The following is a 14,969-nucleotide window of genomic DNA, read 5'->3' on the forward strand; positions in this document are numbered from 1 at the left end:
TGGGATTCTTAGCTGTCATCCACTATGTAAAATCCTATATAAAGGAGAGAGTCATTGTTTCTGGGAGGATTGTAGGATAAGTCTTGGAAAAGAAATAGGAAAAGAGAGAAAGTGAGCGTAGGTTTCAAGTAGAATTGTTGTAATACTTGAATCATTCTTGTAAAATTCTTAATCTTTGGTTAAAAAAACAAGAGTTCATAACGATCACCTAGAGATTGAATCAGTTATTGTGGAGTGTAGTTGTAAGATTTCTTACAACTACAGGTGGGATTGTTTCATGTACAAAGTGTACATGAAAAATGCTTCTGGGTTTTACAAATCAAGATATCTCTTTTTCTGAATATACCAACATCCAAAATTTCACTGCAACTATGGGTTTTACAAATCAAGCATTTTACATACAAGGGTTATGAAATACAGGATTTCTATTTTATCATCTGTATATACCATGTCGATAGTATATACCATGTCGATAATATTAATAAGTGCTAAGGAGCACCGGAGCAAGGCGCAAGGACCAAACCAAAAGCCTGGTGAACTTGACGAATTATTTCCCAGTTTACGATGTTATACCCCTCGGCCAAAATATGGACTGCCATATTTTAGAAGGCTATTATTGGGGCGTCATATTCCATTAGAGGGGCGTCACTTAATAGGACAAAAACGGGTCACTCATAAGTAATATCAAAAACCTCTTATCTAAAATAATTTTGTAATGACTAAACGACCCTTATTTAGTTAATTCTAATTTCATTTAATTAGATAAAAATTAAATTAATGAATTTTGTCGTATACTTGGTGAATTCTGGGACAGTTTTTGTGGGAAGAAAAATTGGTCGTAAAATAAACTTCTACGGTTGGAAATAATCCAAACCTGGACGTAAATCACTTCTACGGTTGGAATTAAAAGAAAACTAAACATAAAATCATATTCTACGGTTGGAATTAAAAGGAACCTGGACGTAAAATGAGCTTCTATGATTGGAACTAATTCAAACCTAGACGTAAAACTACATGCAAATAAAATTCGACGGTTAAAAATTAATCTAAACCGGGACGTAAAATTACTTCTACGATTGGAAATAATTTAAACCTGGACGTAAAATCACTTTTACCGTTGGAATTAAAAAAAAACTGGACGTAAAATCGGATTCTATGGTTGGAATTAAAAGAAACCTGGACGTAAAATGAGCTTCTACGGTTGGAACTAATCCAAACCTGGACGTAAAACTACATGAAAATAAAATTCTACGGTTGGAATTAATCCAAATCTGGACGTGGAATCACCTACGTTTTTAAGTTTTTATTTTAGTTAAAGGATAATGTAAACATTTTGTATATGTGTTAGGATATCCCATAACCACATTTTTGGACATTAAGAATCCAAATGAAACCCCTCTATTCGAGTGTGAGTGACGCCCCAATAATACCCTTCATACTTTAAATATACCGACGTGCCACAACCAGCAGGTTGGTATGTAGAATCAAATAAATGCGACCTACTCTGTAATCTCATTTAAAGAAAAAAGTGAGTGCCAGAAAAATTTAAAGCTTGTCGTATACACAGAGAGGGTTCCAAAAGAAACAAAATCATGTTACGTGAATCATAGACATTAAAGTTCATCAATCAGTGAATCCAAGGACTTTCTTTTTATCTATACTTTATTCCACTATTTGTATCTTTGATAGGTTTGATTACGATTACTCGTTTAAAAAAGATGTTTCAATTAGAGTATGAGTATATAATTCTCGTTCAAAAGGGAAAGATGAGGAAAATGATATAAATCCGACAAGTTTTATTTTTCTTCCTTCTCTTTTCAGTCTTATCAGTTGAAGATGTTGAAAATCGCAAGGACTCAAGATAGTAACAGTACATATATCCATCGACGAGGTCCTCGGTGTCGGTTAGAGCATACAACGAAAACCCAATACAGATGAAGTGGCAAATTCACCCAAATGGCAAAATTGACTGCAAGTAATATCGGCTTTATAACATGTTTATTTTGAGATCAAGCGTGGTTATAAAGAGATTCATAGGCTCGATCTCATTTTGAGCCTGACACTACAGTAGGCTGAATTTCGATCGGATCATGTTCATACCAGTGGGTTATTGGCCAGTAGAACTCAAGTAGCATACCTGCAAACATACATGACATGAACCGGAACACACGCACAAAATTGTCAAACTTCAAATGAACATGATACAAGTGTAACACGCTGACCACTTACAGAGCAACTTGTCTTTGCTGCTGTTGAGTTTACACATTTCTCATCAAATTACAAACCAATCACATAACCAAAAGATAACATTTTGTAGGTAAGCTTGGCAGGTTAAGAAATGATTACATCAAGAACATTGTAACAGTTGAAATTTGCAATGTAACAGAATATCTATGGAAAAATATCACATTACAGATTGATTTTTTTTACACAAAGGTCTTAATGTAAAGAAAGAAATATCTTATCTATTACAAAAAGAACATTTGACAGCTACCAGACACAACAAAAGGAACCATCTTCATATACTTTCTTTTTTTTCCGTGTAAATTGAATTGCCACACCTTTACCTATTTTCCTCTCATCCTATTTCACCTCTATAACTTTCTGATAGACCCATTTAAGTAAAACAAGTATGACAAGGAACAAAAAAGAACTGTACAACCAGCACTCAAGAAAATCGCAAAGGAAAGCCGGTAGAATTAGTTACGAATCAACATTGTTAGTAGTGTGCTTTGACGTTTCTGAAGCTGCCTGCAACACAATAATTTGCATTAGTCGAATTTAGTCATTGTGAAAGAAACTTCAAGTACAGTAGAAATTTTTTTACCTTAACTTCTTGGAGGATTCCCTCGAGCTCTGATATTATCTCTGAAAACGAAGGCCGGCTACTGGGAACCCCTTCCCAGCATCTTTGCATTAAGTCCAGTAGTCTGGGGTTTGCGTTTTCTGGTATTGACGGTCTCAAACCCTAGATGTGAATACAACAAAAAAAAAAAAACTTTAAAATGAATGCACGTCCAATGTTAAGAAACAACTACAGAGTAAGTTGGAAACTCAGCCCAAAATAAAATTTACTGAGCCACTTTATCACTGCCCTAAACAAAGATACTTTTCCTAAAAATGGAGTAGCAGCATTACATGGGGTTCGCACATATGGTACAAACAATAAATTCTTCCTTTAAGATCACAAACCTGTCTAACTCCTAGGGCAGCTTGCAAAGGGGTCATTGTATCATATGGCACCTACAATGAAAACATCATAGCTAAAGATTATTACATTCACAATAAAACCACTATTTTGACCCAGCATGGAACTGAGAGAAGTACCTTTGCCGTTGTAAGCTCCCATAACACGATAGCAAAACTGAAAACATCTGCCTTCTGATCGTACGGTTGATGATTTATAACCTGAAAAATGGAACATATGTTAGTAAAAGTGGGATGTGAAATAAGTTATATAACTTTCTGCTAGATGAAGTAGGATCTACATAAATCAAGGATGTTTATAAATCTGATAACATAGTGAATAGGCTCTTCATCAACTAAAAAGAACATCATATAGAAAGACCTTAATTTAAAAAAAGGAAAGAAAGATAATCATAAGTAAAAGAATTTGAAGAAGCAAAAGTACTGCACACTACTCTGACCTCATGTTACCACTAGCGATGTTGAATTTATAGACCACTTGCACTTTATAATGAATGTCTACTAGTAAGAGCAACTATTGAATTATAGGTGAACTATAATACCAAAAGCTGAAGTACGAAACATAAGAACTCTATGGAGTGAAAATGTAGGCATGAGCATGGTATAACAAGTAGTCACGTTCATTAGAAATCTCGCAATGTGAAACTAATACAAAGTGAACCTTCCCAGACTTGCAAATGTCTTAAAGAAATTTATCAGGTGATATATTGAAGTCCCAGTAGTGTGGCGAACACATCTTGAACAGCCCAGAAATTCAGGTTCAAGATTCAACAAGGGAAAAACAAAAATGAAACCAAAACTAACCCACATCATGCTCAAGAAGTTACAGACTGCATGCTATATGCAAGTTCATTAGACCATTTACTACTCTTTTTTCAGGTTGTCTGATTCCCCAAGCGGAAACATGCAGTACAGCTTAATTATTCCTTCCTATCAATCCTCCACATGTATTTTTAAAAATATCTAGTGGATGAAATTCAAGTGGTACTGGTAGAAGGCAGCGGGGTTTAGAAGAATCAAACCTCAGGTGCCATCCATCTGTATGTTCCAGTTTCTGCGGTCATTTCCCCTCCTTGACTTTGGAAACGAGCGACACCAAAATCTGCCACTTTTACAACCTGTTGAATTCAAATCAAATGGTGAGATTTAGACAACAAGAGCTAACTTCAGCAAAGACATACAACAGAGCTTCGTTCTTTTGTAGGCTGAAACTGCATGCCGACAAAATGCAATCAATTTAAGTAAGTAGTAGCATAATTATGGATCAAAAGCTAGTGGCCAAAACAACATGCTTCCTGTCCTCTAGATGAAATGCTAGAGTGGAAGGTAGCCATTGGCTTTTACAAATTAGGACAAGGAAAAGCACATAAAGAGGATCAGTTATATGAAACACAAGAAGTAAAACATAGCAACCACAACTTAGACTAGATATGGTGGAATTAACTATTTAAGTTAAACCTTAAGTTTTTGACTTCCCTGATATTAAGCATTTACAGTCCCAAAAAGAAATTAGACAAGCTCCCTGAAAATTATCTATTTTTAAGAAAAGCAATCATAAATATATAAAACAATCATGCAGTACTGAATTATAAAATGTCCTTAAATAGTTTGTATCCACAAATTGCTACATACATGATCAATATCCATCAGCAGATTGGCTGTTTTCAGATCCCTATGAATTATGTTTTTTTGGTGCAAATACTCCATTCCTTTGCAAATATCGATTGCAAATTCCAACAGATGACCAAGTCCCAAGACATTATGATGCTTGTGCAGAAAGTCGTAAAGACTTCCTCCAGGCATATATTCTGCAACCAAGAAATAAAAATTATGAATAAGAAGGAGAGGCTGCACTGACGTTAAAGAAAAGTTCATCATGCACAACTAAACCAAAAGTCAGAAACACTCATCGGTGCCAGGCTTTCAATCCCTGGTCAAGAAAGGGATAGGAGATAGTTTCTAACAAGCACCTAAGGCCCCCTGATAGTTCCTGGAACACTCAAATTGGTTAATTCATACTTTTCTGTGATTTTATTCATGGTTATTGGACATGCTTTGACCACTTAAAATTAGAAAAATCAACAAGAATAAAGGGAACCTGCTGAAACTTATACTAAGATATGAATGACATGAGCGTATCTTGGGACGGTCAAGGAGATAGGAATGGATATAAGTAATTAACTTGCATTCTAATAATTACGGTGTTTGTCGGTCCTCTAGAGAGTAGTTGTTGGAGGATTTAGTAGACAATGCACAAACCCACTTTATGAAACACTGGGGCTCTTTGGGGTTTTATAAAGAGACAAAATGGCTACACTGAGTTGTTCGTTAAGGGGGGATATATTTGATGTTTTGAAGATAGAGCATAGAGTGGGGTAAGCATTAGCTCAATACTGAGAAGAAAAAAAACAGTACAAGAGAACCATCTGTGGAACAAGATATACAAAAGCCAACAACCAATCATAATTATAAAATCAGAAGAGTATACTTGCATGATTAGTGGATCACATTCATAAAGAGAAAACTAAATGTTATAACAGTATGACAAATTAATAATCAATTAAATTTACTTTACCTGTTACAATGCACAAATTTGGAAACTTTGTGCAGGCACCAATGAAACGAACAACATTTTTATGTTGAACCTCTCTGCAATGATAAAAGAAGGAAAAAAAGAGTAAACAGGAAATAGTTCCCAGACAGGTTCAGAGTTTCAGAAGACAGATAGATATCATGACATAAACACATTGTACTTCTTTCATCTTATTGATAAACTCAATGCAAATGGAGTTGGGTTACGAAAACATAATGCTCAAACTAAAAGCAAACCGCATAAATTTCACCAAGCCACTAACCTTAGGATTGTTACTTCTTGTGCGAATTCTGCCTCCAAAGCTTCATTCAGATGTTCAGGTTTAAGAACCTTAACAGCAACATCTTGACCCAGATAAACTCCACGACATCTTTTAGAAAGCACAATATACAATACATGAGCAGCATAGTATGGATAAATACAAAACAAAAAGTAAAAACGGAGAGTTTAAATTGCGACTCACAAATCTCCACAAGATCCACATCCTATTTTATCTCCTATCTTCAACAATCGCCTATCGATTTCCCAATCGCCACATTTTGGTTCTATTGCTAGTGCCTTCTCCAAGCCTGAATGAGAAGGGGAAGAACCAGACCAGGTTCCCTATATTTAAAGTAACCATATCATTATCGCTGTCGTCTAAAATAGTGATTTTCCATATGAACATAGTTCATACAATTCAGCCAAGAATTCGCATCCTGCAACCATTATAATGCCATGCCTATGAAGTACTAACACAGCTTACTCGGGTTTGTTTTTTGGCAAGGTACTTGCTATTGCCTTGTAAGTATGATCCGAAATAAAGGTATAACTCACACCAACCAAACAGAGGATAAACAATGAAGCTCGTATAAACGGAGGAACAAGCTATTCACCTCGCTCCTAGCAACTGCTTCCTCCAGCGCTTTATGCAACCCATCTGTGTCCTGGCCACATCATTGCAAAGTCAGCAACATTTGGGCTTGGCAGAGATCCCTGTAATAGAATGAATAGAATCACGATGCTCCTTAATAAATTATCATGTTACTGTCCTTTTAGGTTCAAGTACAAGTTGTGCCTAAGATGTGAACTATCACATATAGGGCCACGAACGTATAACAGTAGAACATCCGTGCATGAGTACGGATAGTCAACGCAGACATAGTTAAGAATAAAGTATTAAGGTCATGAAAACCGTTAATAAAAAACAAAACTTTACGAGAAACCAGAGGGGTACCTAAACAGAGGTGTAACCATATAAAGAATACATACACACTTTATAAGGAGCTTAAGGTGAATTTAACTTTTCATATCTAGCCAAAACGTTAGTGCAGTACTTCCAGAATCATATTTCAGCAACTGATACTACGATAAAAATATCTAATTCTTCGAAGTAAGATTATCCCCACTGTTGACAGCTAAAGATATTTGTAATTCTTTTCGAGCATGTACGTGTTCCAAGCATCCCAATGAACCCTTTTGATCTGCACTTTCCAAGTTTCCTGACCAGCTAAAGCTCCAAGTTAGAGCCATTTTCGCTGGAGGTTCCAAGATGCCCTCGAGTCAAGTCTCTTGAAAACCTGAACGGAATGTTTTGTTGGATATGTGCAGAGTCTTAGTAGACTCGAAGGACTTGGGGGATACAAATTATTACAGCATCACGACCAGCTGGGACTTTAAAATAACTTATGATCAACATCTAGTGAGACATGTTGTTATAATATCTAGTCATTCATGTTCTCAAAGGTGACTGCTAGTTCACTTTCGATGTAGCTAAAGCTGGCTCAAACAATATACTATTCGTCATTGACCAGGTAGTGTACAAAATACCAAGAACAAGTACAAGTTACAATTAAAATAATTAGACAATTCAAATCAGCAATAACAGATAAGATGAAACTTTATACAGGCAATGGTGAAACAAATAGGAATTTTTTTATTTCTAACATGTAATTACTATATTCATTCTATTCGGGAAAAGAAAACAGTTAAGAACACTTAACAAAATATGCTGCGCAAAGAAATATCTACCTCAGATTCCCATCCATCTACGACGAACACATCCAAAGAGTAGCCATCAATTGTTGAGAAGACATGAGCTTCACGGATGTTTAGTCCTATGTCGGAGAGCAAAGCAGATAGCTAGAAGACCACGCCACAAGATTTATAAACTTCATACATAATCATGATATTATTCTTAATAAAGATAAACATAAAGTTCAAGTAGACAATTCTATGACCAACTCATCAGCATAAAAGTAGAGAAAAAGTATTTAGAGCTATGAAGCAGCATACTGAATTCAAGTGGAGGACGTCTAAATGGTGTAAAGAGAAGTTTGCAAGGTTTACTAATATTACAGATGTTCAAGTGAAGATATAATATGGAAACCAATTAGTAAGAATATAACATATTGTATCTGCAAGTAACTCGAACAACCACAAAGAAACCATGAAGGCTGTAGTGCACATACCTGACTAAGAAGCTTGGGCTTGTCAAGGGTAGAAAATATAATTTCATGTATTGATGCATATGGAACTTCTTGCCTGCATCATGATTCATCATTCAGATAGTATTCTCTCAAAACGAAGGCAAACTAATGAACGAAGTAGGTTTATGTACAATGTATCAGTTCCGTGCAATATAATTGACCAAAATTTGCTAGAGGCACAAGAAACTGTATGATGCATTGAGCCAAATATTCAGACAAAATACAAAACTAAGGAGATCCATATGCATCACAAATAGCTTGCAAAATAGTACCTCATAGATAAATTCTCTATGGCATTGTTTCTCTCGGTTCCTTCAGCAATCATCCTAATATCCAAATTCAAGTCCTCAAGCTTTGAGCAAGGTTCGAAATCAACATCACTATTTCTGTTTCTACTTGCAGAAGTGCTACCAATCACAAAGAAAGAAACCTTGAATGAATGAACCATAAAATCAGCAAATAAAAGTGTGATATAAAAACAACCAACTAAACATGCATGCATCATAAAATAATAACTCAAGTCTGCGGTATTCTATTCACCCATTCAAGATCGAGGACATATTAAGGAAAGTCATATCACATAGTAGAAAAACTCTAGAAAAACACCTGTTATTTGATGGCAAAATGCCTTCGTCTTCTGCATTTAAGCTTGCTGTCGAAGCAGATGGCACTTTTGTTGGCTGTTGAATATCACCATTTTCATCTGCTTTTGTCATAATATTCTACAAAGCACAACAGAAAGGAAACTAAGTACGCAAAGATATTTAAAGTCCACACACGAAATGAAAGAGAAGAAAAATGCACGTATCTTATCCAGTACTAGCAGACGCAAACAACAGTATGATACGGCATCTGAGACGCATATCTTGCAATAACAGTGGTATATAGAAGTCCATACAGATCTTACAGCTTGTAACATCACAGACAGTGCAAAATTATACGTCATTGCAGTCGAAATTGAGCATAATTTCAACATTTTGCACCTTCACTATGCATGTGCTGGTCCGCTAATATTTTAAAGGTTAACTAGGCCAACGCATGGAGGTTTCTCATCGAATCTTTTGTAGAAGGTAAGAAGCTTATTAGATAAAGCATGAAACATGTTTTTCATCGTTGGTCAAAGTTGTATGAATGTAAAGGAGGACAGAGTGCAGATGCAGAAGTGAAGCGCCGTTGTCTGGCAAAAGGGGTGGCAGCCTCCTACACTAAGATGTCTTATCTATCTGGATCCATATTGTCTTGCTAGAAACCAAAAAAAAAAAGTTCATCTCTGGAAGTACCAAGTAGAAACAATCTTGGTTCGAGAACAGTGCATCTGACATTACATGACAACCGTAGAAGCTAGTATTCAAGATCTGGACTACTGCTTCTCAATCTGACACTATAAAATAAAAGGTAGTACCTCCAAAAATCGAACATGGAAAACAGGACACCTCCCCGGGAGCATTGCTTCAGCAAGAAGCTTCTGATGTATTAACACATCTTCGACTCTATCCATATTCACATCTAGTCCATACCTTCAACAAAAAATGCACCAAAAGAAATAATATTCACTCGCCATGCACAATGTTTCATAATCCAGCCAAAGTCAATTACAAATGAGCATAAAATTGTTTGAGTACACTGTAACAAATACAAACCATTCAATGAAAATAATCTAAACATCTACATCAAAGGCCTGGAGTTGGTCAGCGGCCAACGCAATATATGTCAAACGTACCATGTTTCTGCTACAAGAAACATGTCTACAATTGCTCCCCAATGTTCAACACAGCCGATATCGAAACCTATAATAGGTTTTCCACACTGCAGCCACTGCGTGGTCAGCACAAGGGTGTGCTGGAACCTTGTAATCATCCGCTCATTTCCCAATGAATATCTCTAACCAATTTCTCTTTCAGTAATTTGCTCGTTATTGAAGTCAATTGCAAGTCCACCAGTGTGGTCAAATAAGTTTCCTTAATTGTAGCTAGATGCATATGAAGCCTAATGAATTCATTTTGTAGGAAAAGATTTATAATATTATGTGAAATCCCTAACAAAATGATCAACAACAATCATATCATAATCTTGATAACCTAAACTCTCCAAAACACAAAAACAAGATAAGATTTCAAAGACCAAAAAAAACATCAAGTGATTATTACCGAGCCGGCAATCGATTAAAGTGAGCATCCAATTGATGACGAAACTCCGGATTATAAACAACCTCATCGTTTCCATTCTCAACCAGCTTATTATATACATCAACTCTTACATCATGTGCACTAAAACCACCACCACCACCACCACCACCACCAAAAGAGTTCCGTAACGGTGTAGAACTCTCTCCAACTCCTTCAATCAACTCCATATTTTTAATATTCTCTTTTTTCCCAATATCAGGCAAAAGAATACCAACTCATCAGCAAGAAACAGGAAAGAAGAATAAAGACCCTGAAAAGCTCAGAAAGTGACTAAGAAGAATCAAAACTTGAATCAATCAAGGAAGAAAGATAGCTATAAATATATATAGGAGAAGAAGATCTAATGGTTAGTCAACGAACTGAGAAGAATCTTTGACAAATTTAGAGGAATCTGAGGAGAAAATAACTATTTATCAAGGGTGAATTTGTCTTCCATTACTGTAGAAAGAAAGAGAGATAGGAATGTTTTGACGAATGAATGTCAGGTTTGGTTTGGTTTGGTTTGGTGTATAAAGAGACTTTGAAAAGAAAGAAAGAAAATGTTAACGAGATGTAGACAACAACAAAGTAGAAGAAGAGAAAACAAAGGAGGATTTTAGATGTTTTACTTTTCTCGGCACTAGTAAGAAAAAAGAAAAAAAATGAAAGAAGATAAATGGATAGGTTACTAAAAGCTATAGTAGTTGTACCGCAGACATATGTACGTTTATTACGATTCTGTCCTTAATCGGAATGTATGTATATGGATAATGATCCTATTTTGCCTCTTTAGAAAAGCCTCCCAATGCCAAACATTTTCTTCTTTTTCTTTCCCCATCCGTTGCCACGATGTGGTCGGATTATATACCTTCAGTACATGGTCCCTCTTTATCTATTGCCATGTTGTGAGTAGTTATTTCTACGCAAAACTAAAGCATGGTCCCTCTTTATTTATTGCCATGTTGTGAGTAGTTATTTCTACGCAAAACTATTGCCATGTTGTGAGTAGTTATTTCTACGCAAAACTAAAGCATCGTTGTGGTATTTTTTTTTAGGTTTGAAAACCAAAATTGAATAGGACAAACTTAAACTACGATAGTAGCCGTTCCGTCTTGTTTCGGTTACGAGGAGAAGAAGACAGGTTGATTTTAGGGGAGGGAAGCAGAAAAATTAAAAAAATTGCAGTGGGTATTAAAAACTATGAAGAATAACAGAACTTTTGGGTATGAAAGCTTGTTATGTTATCTGAATATGCTAAGTGGCCTATTTATAATAGTTAGGGGTACACGTTGCTTTCCTGTAAGTAGCGGAGGTCGTGAGATTGTGGAGAGATGGCGAATGTGGAGATAGGTAAGCTGCGATATATTAGGGAAGTTTCTGGAAAACCCCTTTGTATCATTATCCCACTATCTCTCCAACTGCTTGTAACCGTCACCACTACCTGTAGCTTTTCATATGGGGTATTGCCACGCCGCATGTTGTTGTAAACCACCAAACCAATACCCCATGGAGAATCCTCCCATGTGATGTATTTTGATGTTTCGTAGGCATTCTAGAAGAGTCGTGGACTTCATCTTGTTCAGGCTAAATCATAGCCATTGATATGCCATGCGTATTATAGGCATGTTTGATCGTGTTTTGTAGAGTTGTTGTGAAAACAACTTGGTTGTTACTAGCTAAGGTGTCATGGAAAGCTAATAGCCTGTTGAGGCGCTAGAAGATGGCTTGACATGTTAATAGTCAATTGTGATGATATAAATTAGCATGGCATGCTAGTGGCGTAAAAGTAGCATAGCATGTACACACTTTCTACTATAGCTAAAATAGAGAAAAATATGTCGGGCCATAATCTTCAAATGATGTGTTGGAGTGCGAAATAATCAAATGGCCTTTGGCATGATACGTTCATGGCTTATTTATGGCGATAAAATAGCAAGTGGCATAGTGGCCTATAATGACGTCGTCATAGCCTATATTGGCGTCATGATTAGCCTAATAGGCTGAAATCTAGAAAACGGCTCAATGAACTTGATCTTAGCCGCCAAAATCGTAATTAGATCTAATTGGGACTATTGGCATAGGATGGCGCAGTGACCTAATGAGGCATTAGGGTTTGGCACGTTGTTTCCCAAAATAGCACTAGTGCTTAGCCTGGCAAGCTGCGGTTTTATAGCAGCTTAGTATCTTTTTCCTTAGCTACAACAGATGAGAGAGGAATGGTGGGGCCATTACTTGCCCAATAGCTGAATAAGTTATGCCACTGTCCAAAGGAGTTGTGGTGGCCTGTCTTGGACCTAAGGTGACGTGTGGCATGTCTCGGACTTGAGGCGGCGCTAGCTTTACAAGCTGCGGTCTTAAAAGTGGCTTAGTATATCCAAGGCTACCCAAGGTCCCAAGGTGATTGAGACCGAAATAATCGGATCATACCTTAGCCACAGACTTTCGTGGCACATGTATGTTGTTGTAGCATGTTAGTAGTCATCCATAGTGATTAGGCCAATGTATTATTTGGCTATGGCTATGGCTCGGTATTGACCGATTATGGCATAAGAATGATGTGGTCAGGTCATAGCCGAGAATTAGGATTTGACCTAAATTCGCCTAAGGCTATTGAGATGAGATTTCTACTTCAACTAGGATAGCCAAGTCGAGTTTGGATAGAGCTAAGCTAAAGTTGGTGTAGCTAATGTTCATATTAGATCCTTTTTTAAGTCGTTGATTGTTCATGGCCCCTAATAGCATATTAAGGTTCCACAAATTTGGCCATAACGTGTTTGTGACCTGTAGGTGTAAAATAGTCTATGTTATGGTCTTGGCCATAGCTGCTCAAGGTCCCATAAAGTCGTAGCTCATGCGATATGAATTTGGTCGCGGGTGGCCAAGGTCCCACGAGTTATAATGGATATACCACGGATTTGGTCGCAATTAGCTAAGGTCTCATAGTTATGATACGGACTTGGACGAAGCTTGGACAAGGGCCCATGAAGCGATAACCCACTTGGACAAGATCTAAGAAGTCGTAGGAAGTCTTCAAAGGGAGCTGGCGTTAGCTAGCCTAGGAGATGTGAGAATAGCAGAAGAGCTCCGGACTTAGCCAAGATCTGGCCAAGTTATACGAGCGGGGAAGGCTAGGCCACGGACTTGGACTCACCTTGCCAAGTTTTTCTTTGAGCGTGGAAGGTTAGGCCATGGACTTGGCCAAGTTGATTTGAGCATGGTAAGCTAGGTCACGGACTTGTCCAAGGCATGTCCAAGTTGTATGAGTTGTACTAGCTATGTTACGGATTTGTCCAAGGTTTGGCCCAAGTTTTTTTGAGCGTGGAAAGTTATGTCGCGGTCTTGGCCAAGATCAGTCCAATTTAGGATTTACGAATTGGCCGTGATTCACTGCCTATAGGCGCGATAGCGGCTATGCCACAATTTTGTTCGTTGCTTGCCAAGTCGGCATTGGCTATGAAATATATGCGGACTTGGCGATAATTTAGGGGTGATTCCATTTATGTCATAAGTTCATTATTATCTTAGCTGGAGCATTATGAGCTGCACCGGCTATTTTGTGACCTTGGCCAACTATAAGAGATGCAATGCAAGCTATGGACTTTGTTATAGCTTGCCAAGGTGCCATGATATCTATGCCACTGATTATGACCTAATGTCATAATCATTGGATGGCTATAATTTAAGGTTTGATCCGTGGCAATATTCCATATCAAAATTTAGAATAAAATGCCATTCCATTATGAAATTGAATACAATAGCGCCGATATAGCATGTTCAAGGAACACACCCGTGGGGGTTTGCGACTTAAGATGATACTCGATATGGATATGCATATTAATATAACACATTTAGTAGCATGTTTATTTTGTACAGGAAGAGACCATCTGAAGGTTAGTCGTCATCAGCGTCAGTGGAAACCTGAGGACGATATTGCTCTATACTAGCGGCCAATCCGTCTAGAAGCTGTCCAATCAGTATGATAAAGAGAGTACAATATTGGTACTGAAATACTCCATAAATATATACATATACATAATGCGACGGTTAAACCAGAGGTCGGATATGCATTACTGATTCTCTTGCGAAATATGTGTTGTAGATACAAATTCTTGATTCTGATGTCGGGTCAAAGATTCTCATATTACACTTCTACAACCGAGGCAGAGTAATTTTACAATTTGTATCCTTGTCAAAAGATCACCGTTAACATCAGTCTTCTGGTTAGCGCGGAAATAACATGTTTCGTGGTAACCACTGGATGGTGACAATGGCGCTAAGGAATTCAAAGTTTATAAGTAGAAGGATAGTTACTTATCTGTATCGCTACGATGTCCAACCATTGAGGATTCTTGGAGGCGGGGTGCGAGCATGTCCGAGCAGCACGTTCACATCTGTCAGCCTGGGTGGTTATCTCCATCTTGAGTGGTTATCACCATTCACGTGGAGGAGTTCGGACTTCATATATCCATGGTAGAAGTCGTGTGGCAACGGGCCTTAGCTGGCCATTATCGGGCCAGGAGGGAGTCCTTATTTCTT

The 14,969-nt window shown here is 37.3% G+C and overlaps 1 protein-coding gene across 1 annotated transcript; it reads right to left on the reverse strand.

The window, feature by feature from the left end:
* Positions 1 to 2,371: 2,371 nt before the first annotated feature.
* On the reverse strand, positions 2,372 to 11,026 carry LOC113300313 (serine/threonine-protein kinase STY8-like). The gene is made up of 16 exons (XM_026549527.1): positions 10,416 to 11,026; positions 9,671 to 9,785; positions 8,875 to 8,990; positions 8,541 to 8,675; positions 8,251 to 8,323; positions 7,811 to 7,921; positions 6,676 to 6,726; positions 6,264 to 6,403; positions 6,063 to 6,170; positions 5,783 to 5,856; positions 4,840 to 5,015; positions 4,230 to 4,325; positions 3,328 to 3,408; positions 3,193 to 3,243; positions 2,828 to 2,968; positions 2,372 to 2,751 (listed from the first exon to the last, which is right to left on the reverse strand). The coding sequence occupies exons 1-16, from the start codon at positions 10,619 to 10,621 to the stop codon at positions 2,704 to 2,706; spliced, it is 1,722 nt and encodes a 573-aa protein (XP_026405312.1). The 5' UTR covers positions 10,622 to 11,026; the 3' UTR covers positions 2,372 to 2,703.
* Positions 11,027 to 14,969: the final 3,943 nt, after the last annotated feature.

This window comes from Papaver somniferum, chromosome 1, assembly GCF_003573695.1.
Source record: "Papaver somniferum cultivar HN1 chromosome 1, ASM357369v1, whole genome shotgun sequence".
NCBI classification, from domain to species: Eukaryota; Viridiplantae; Streptophyta; class Magnoliopsida; order Ranunculales; family Papaveraceae; genus Papaver; species Papaver somniferum.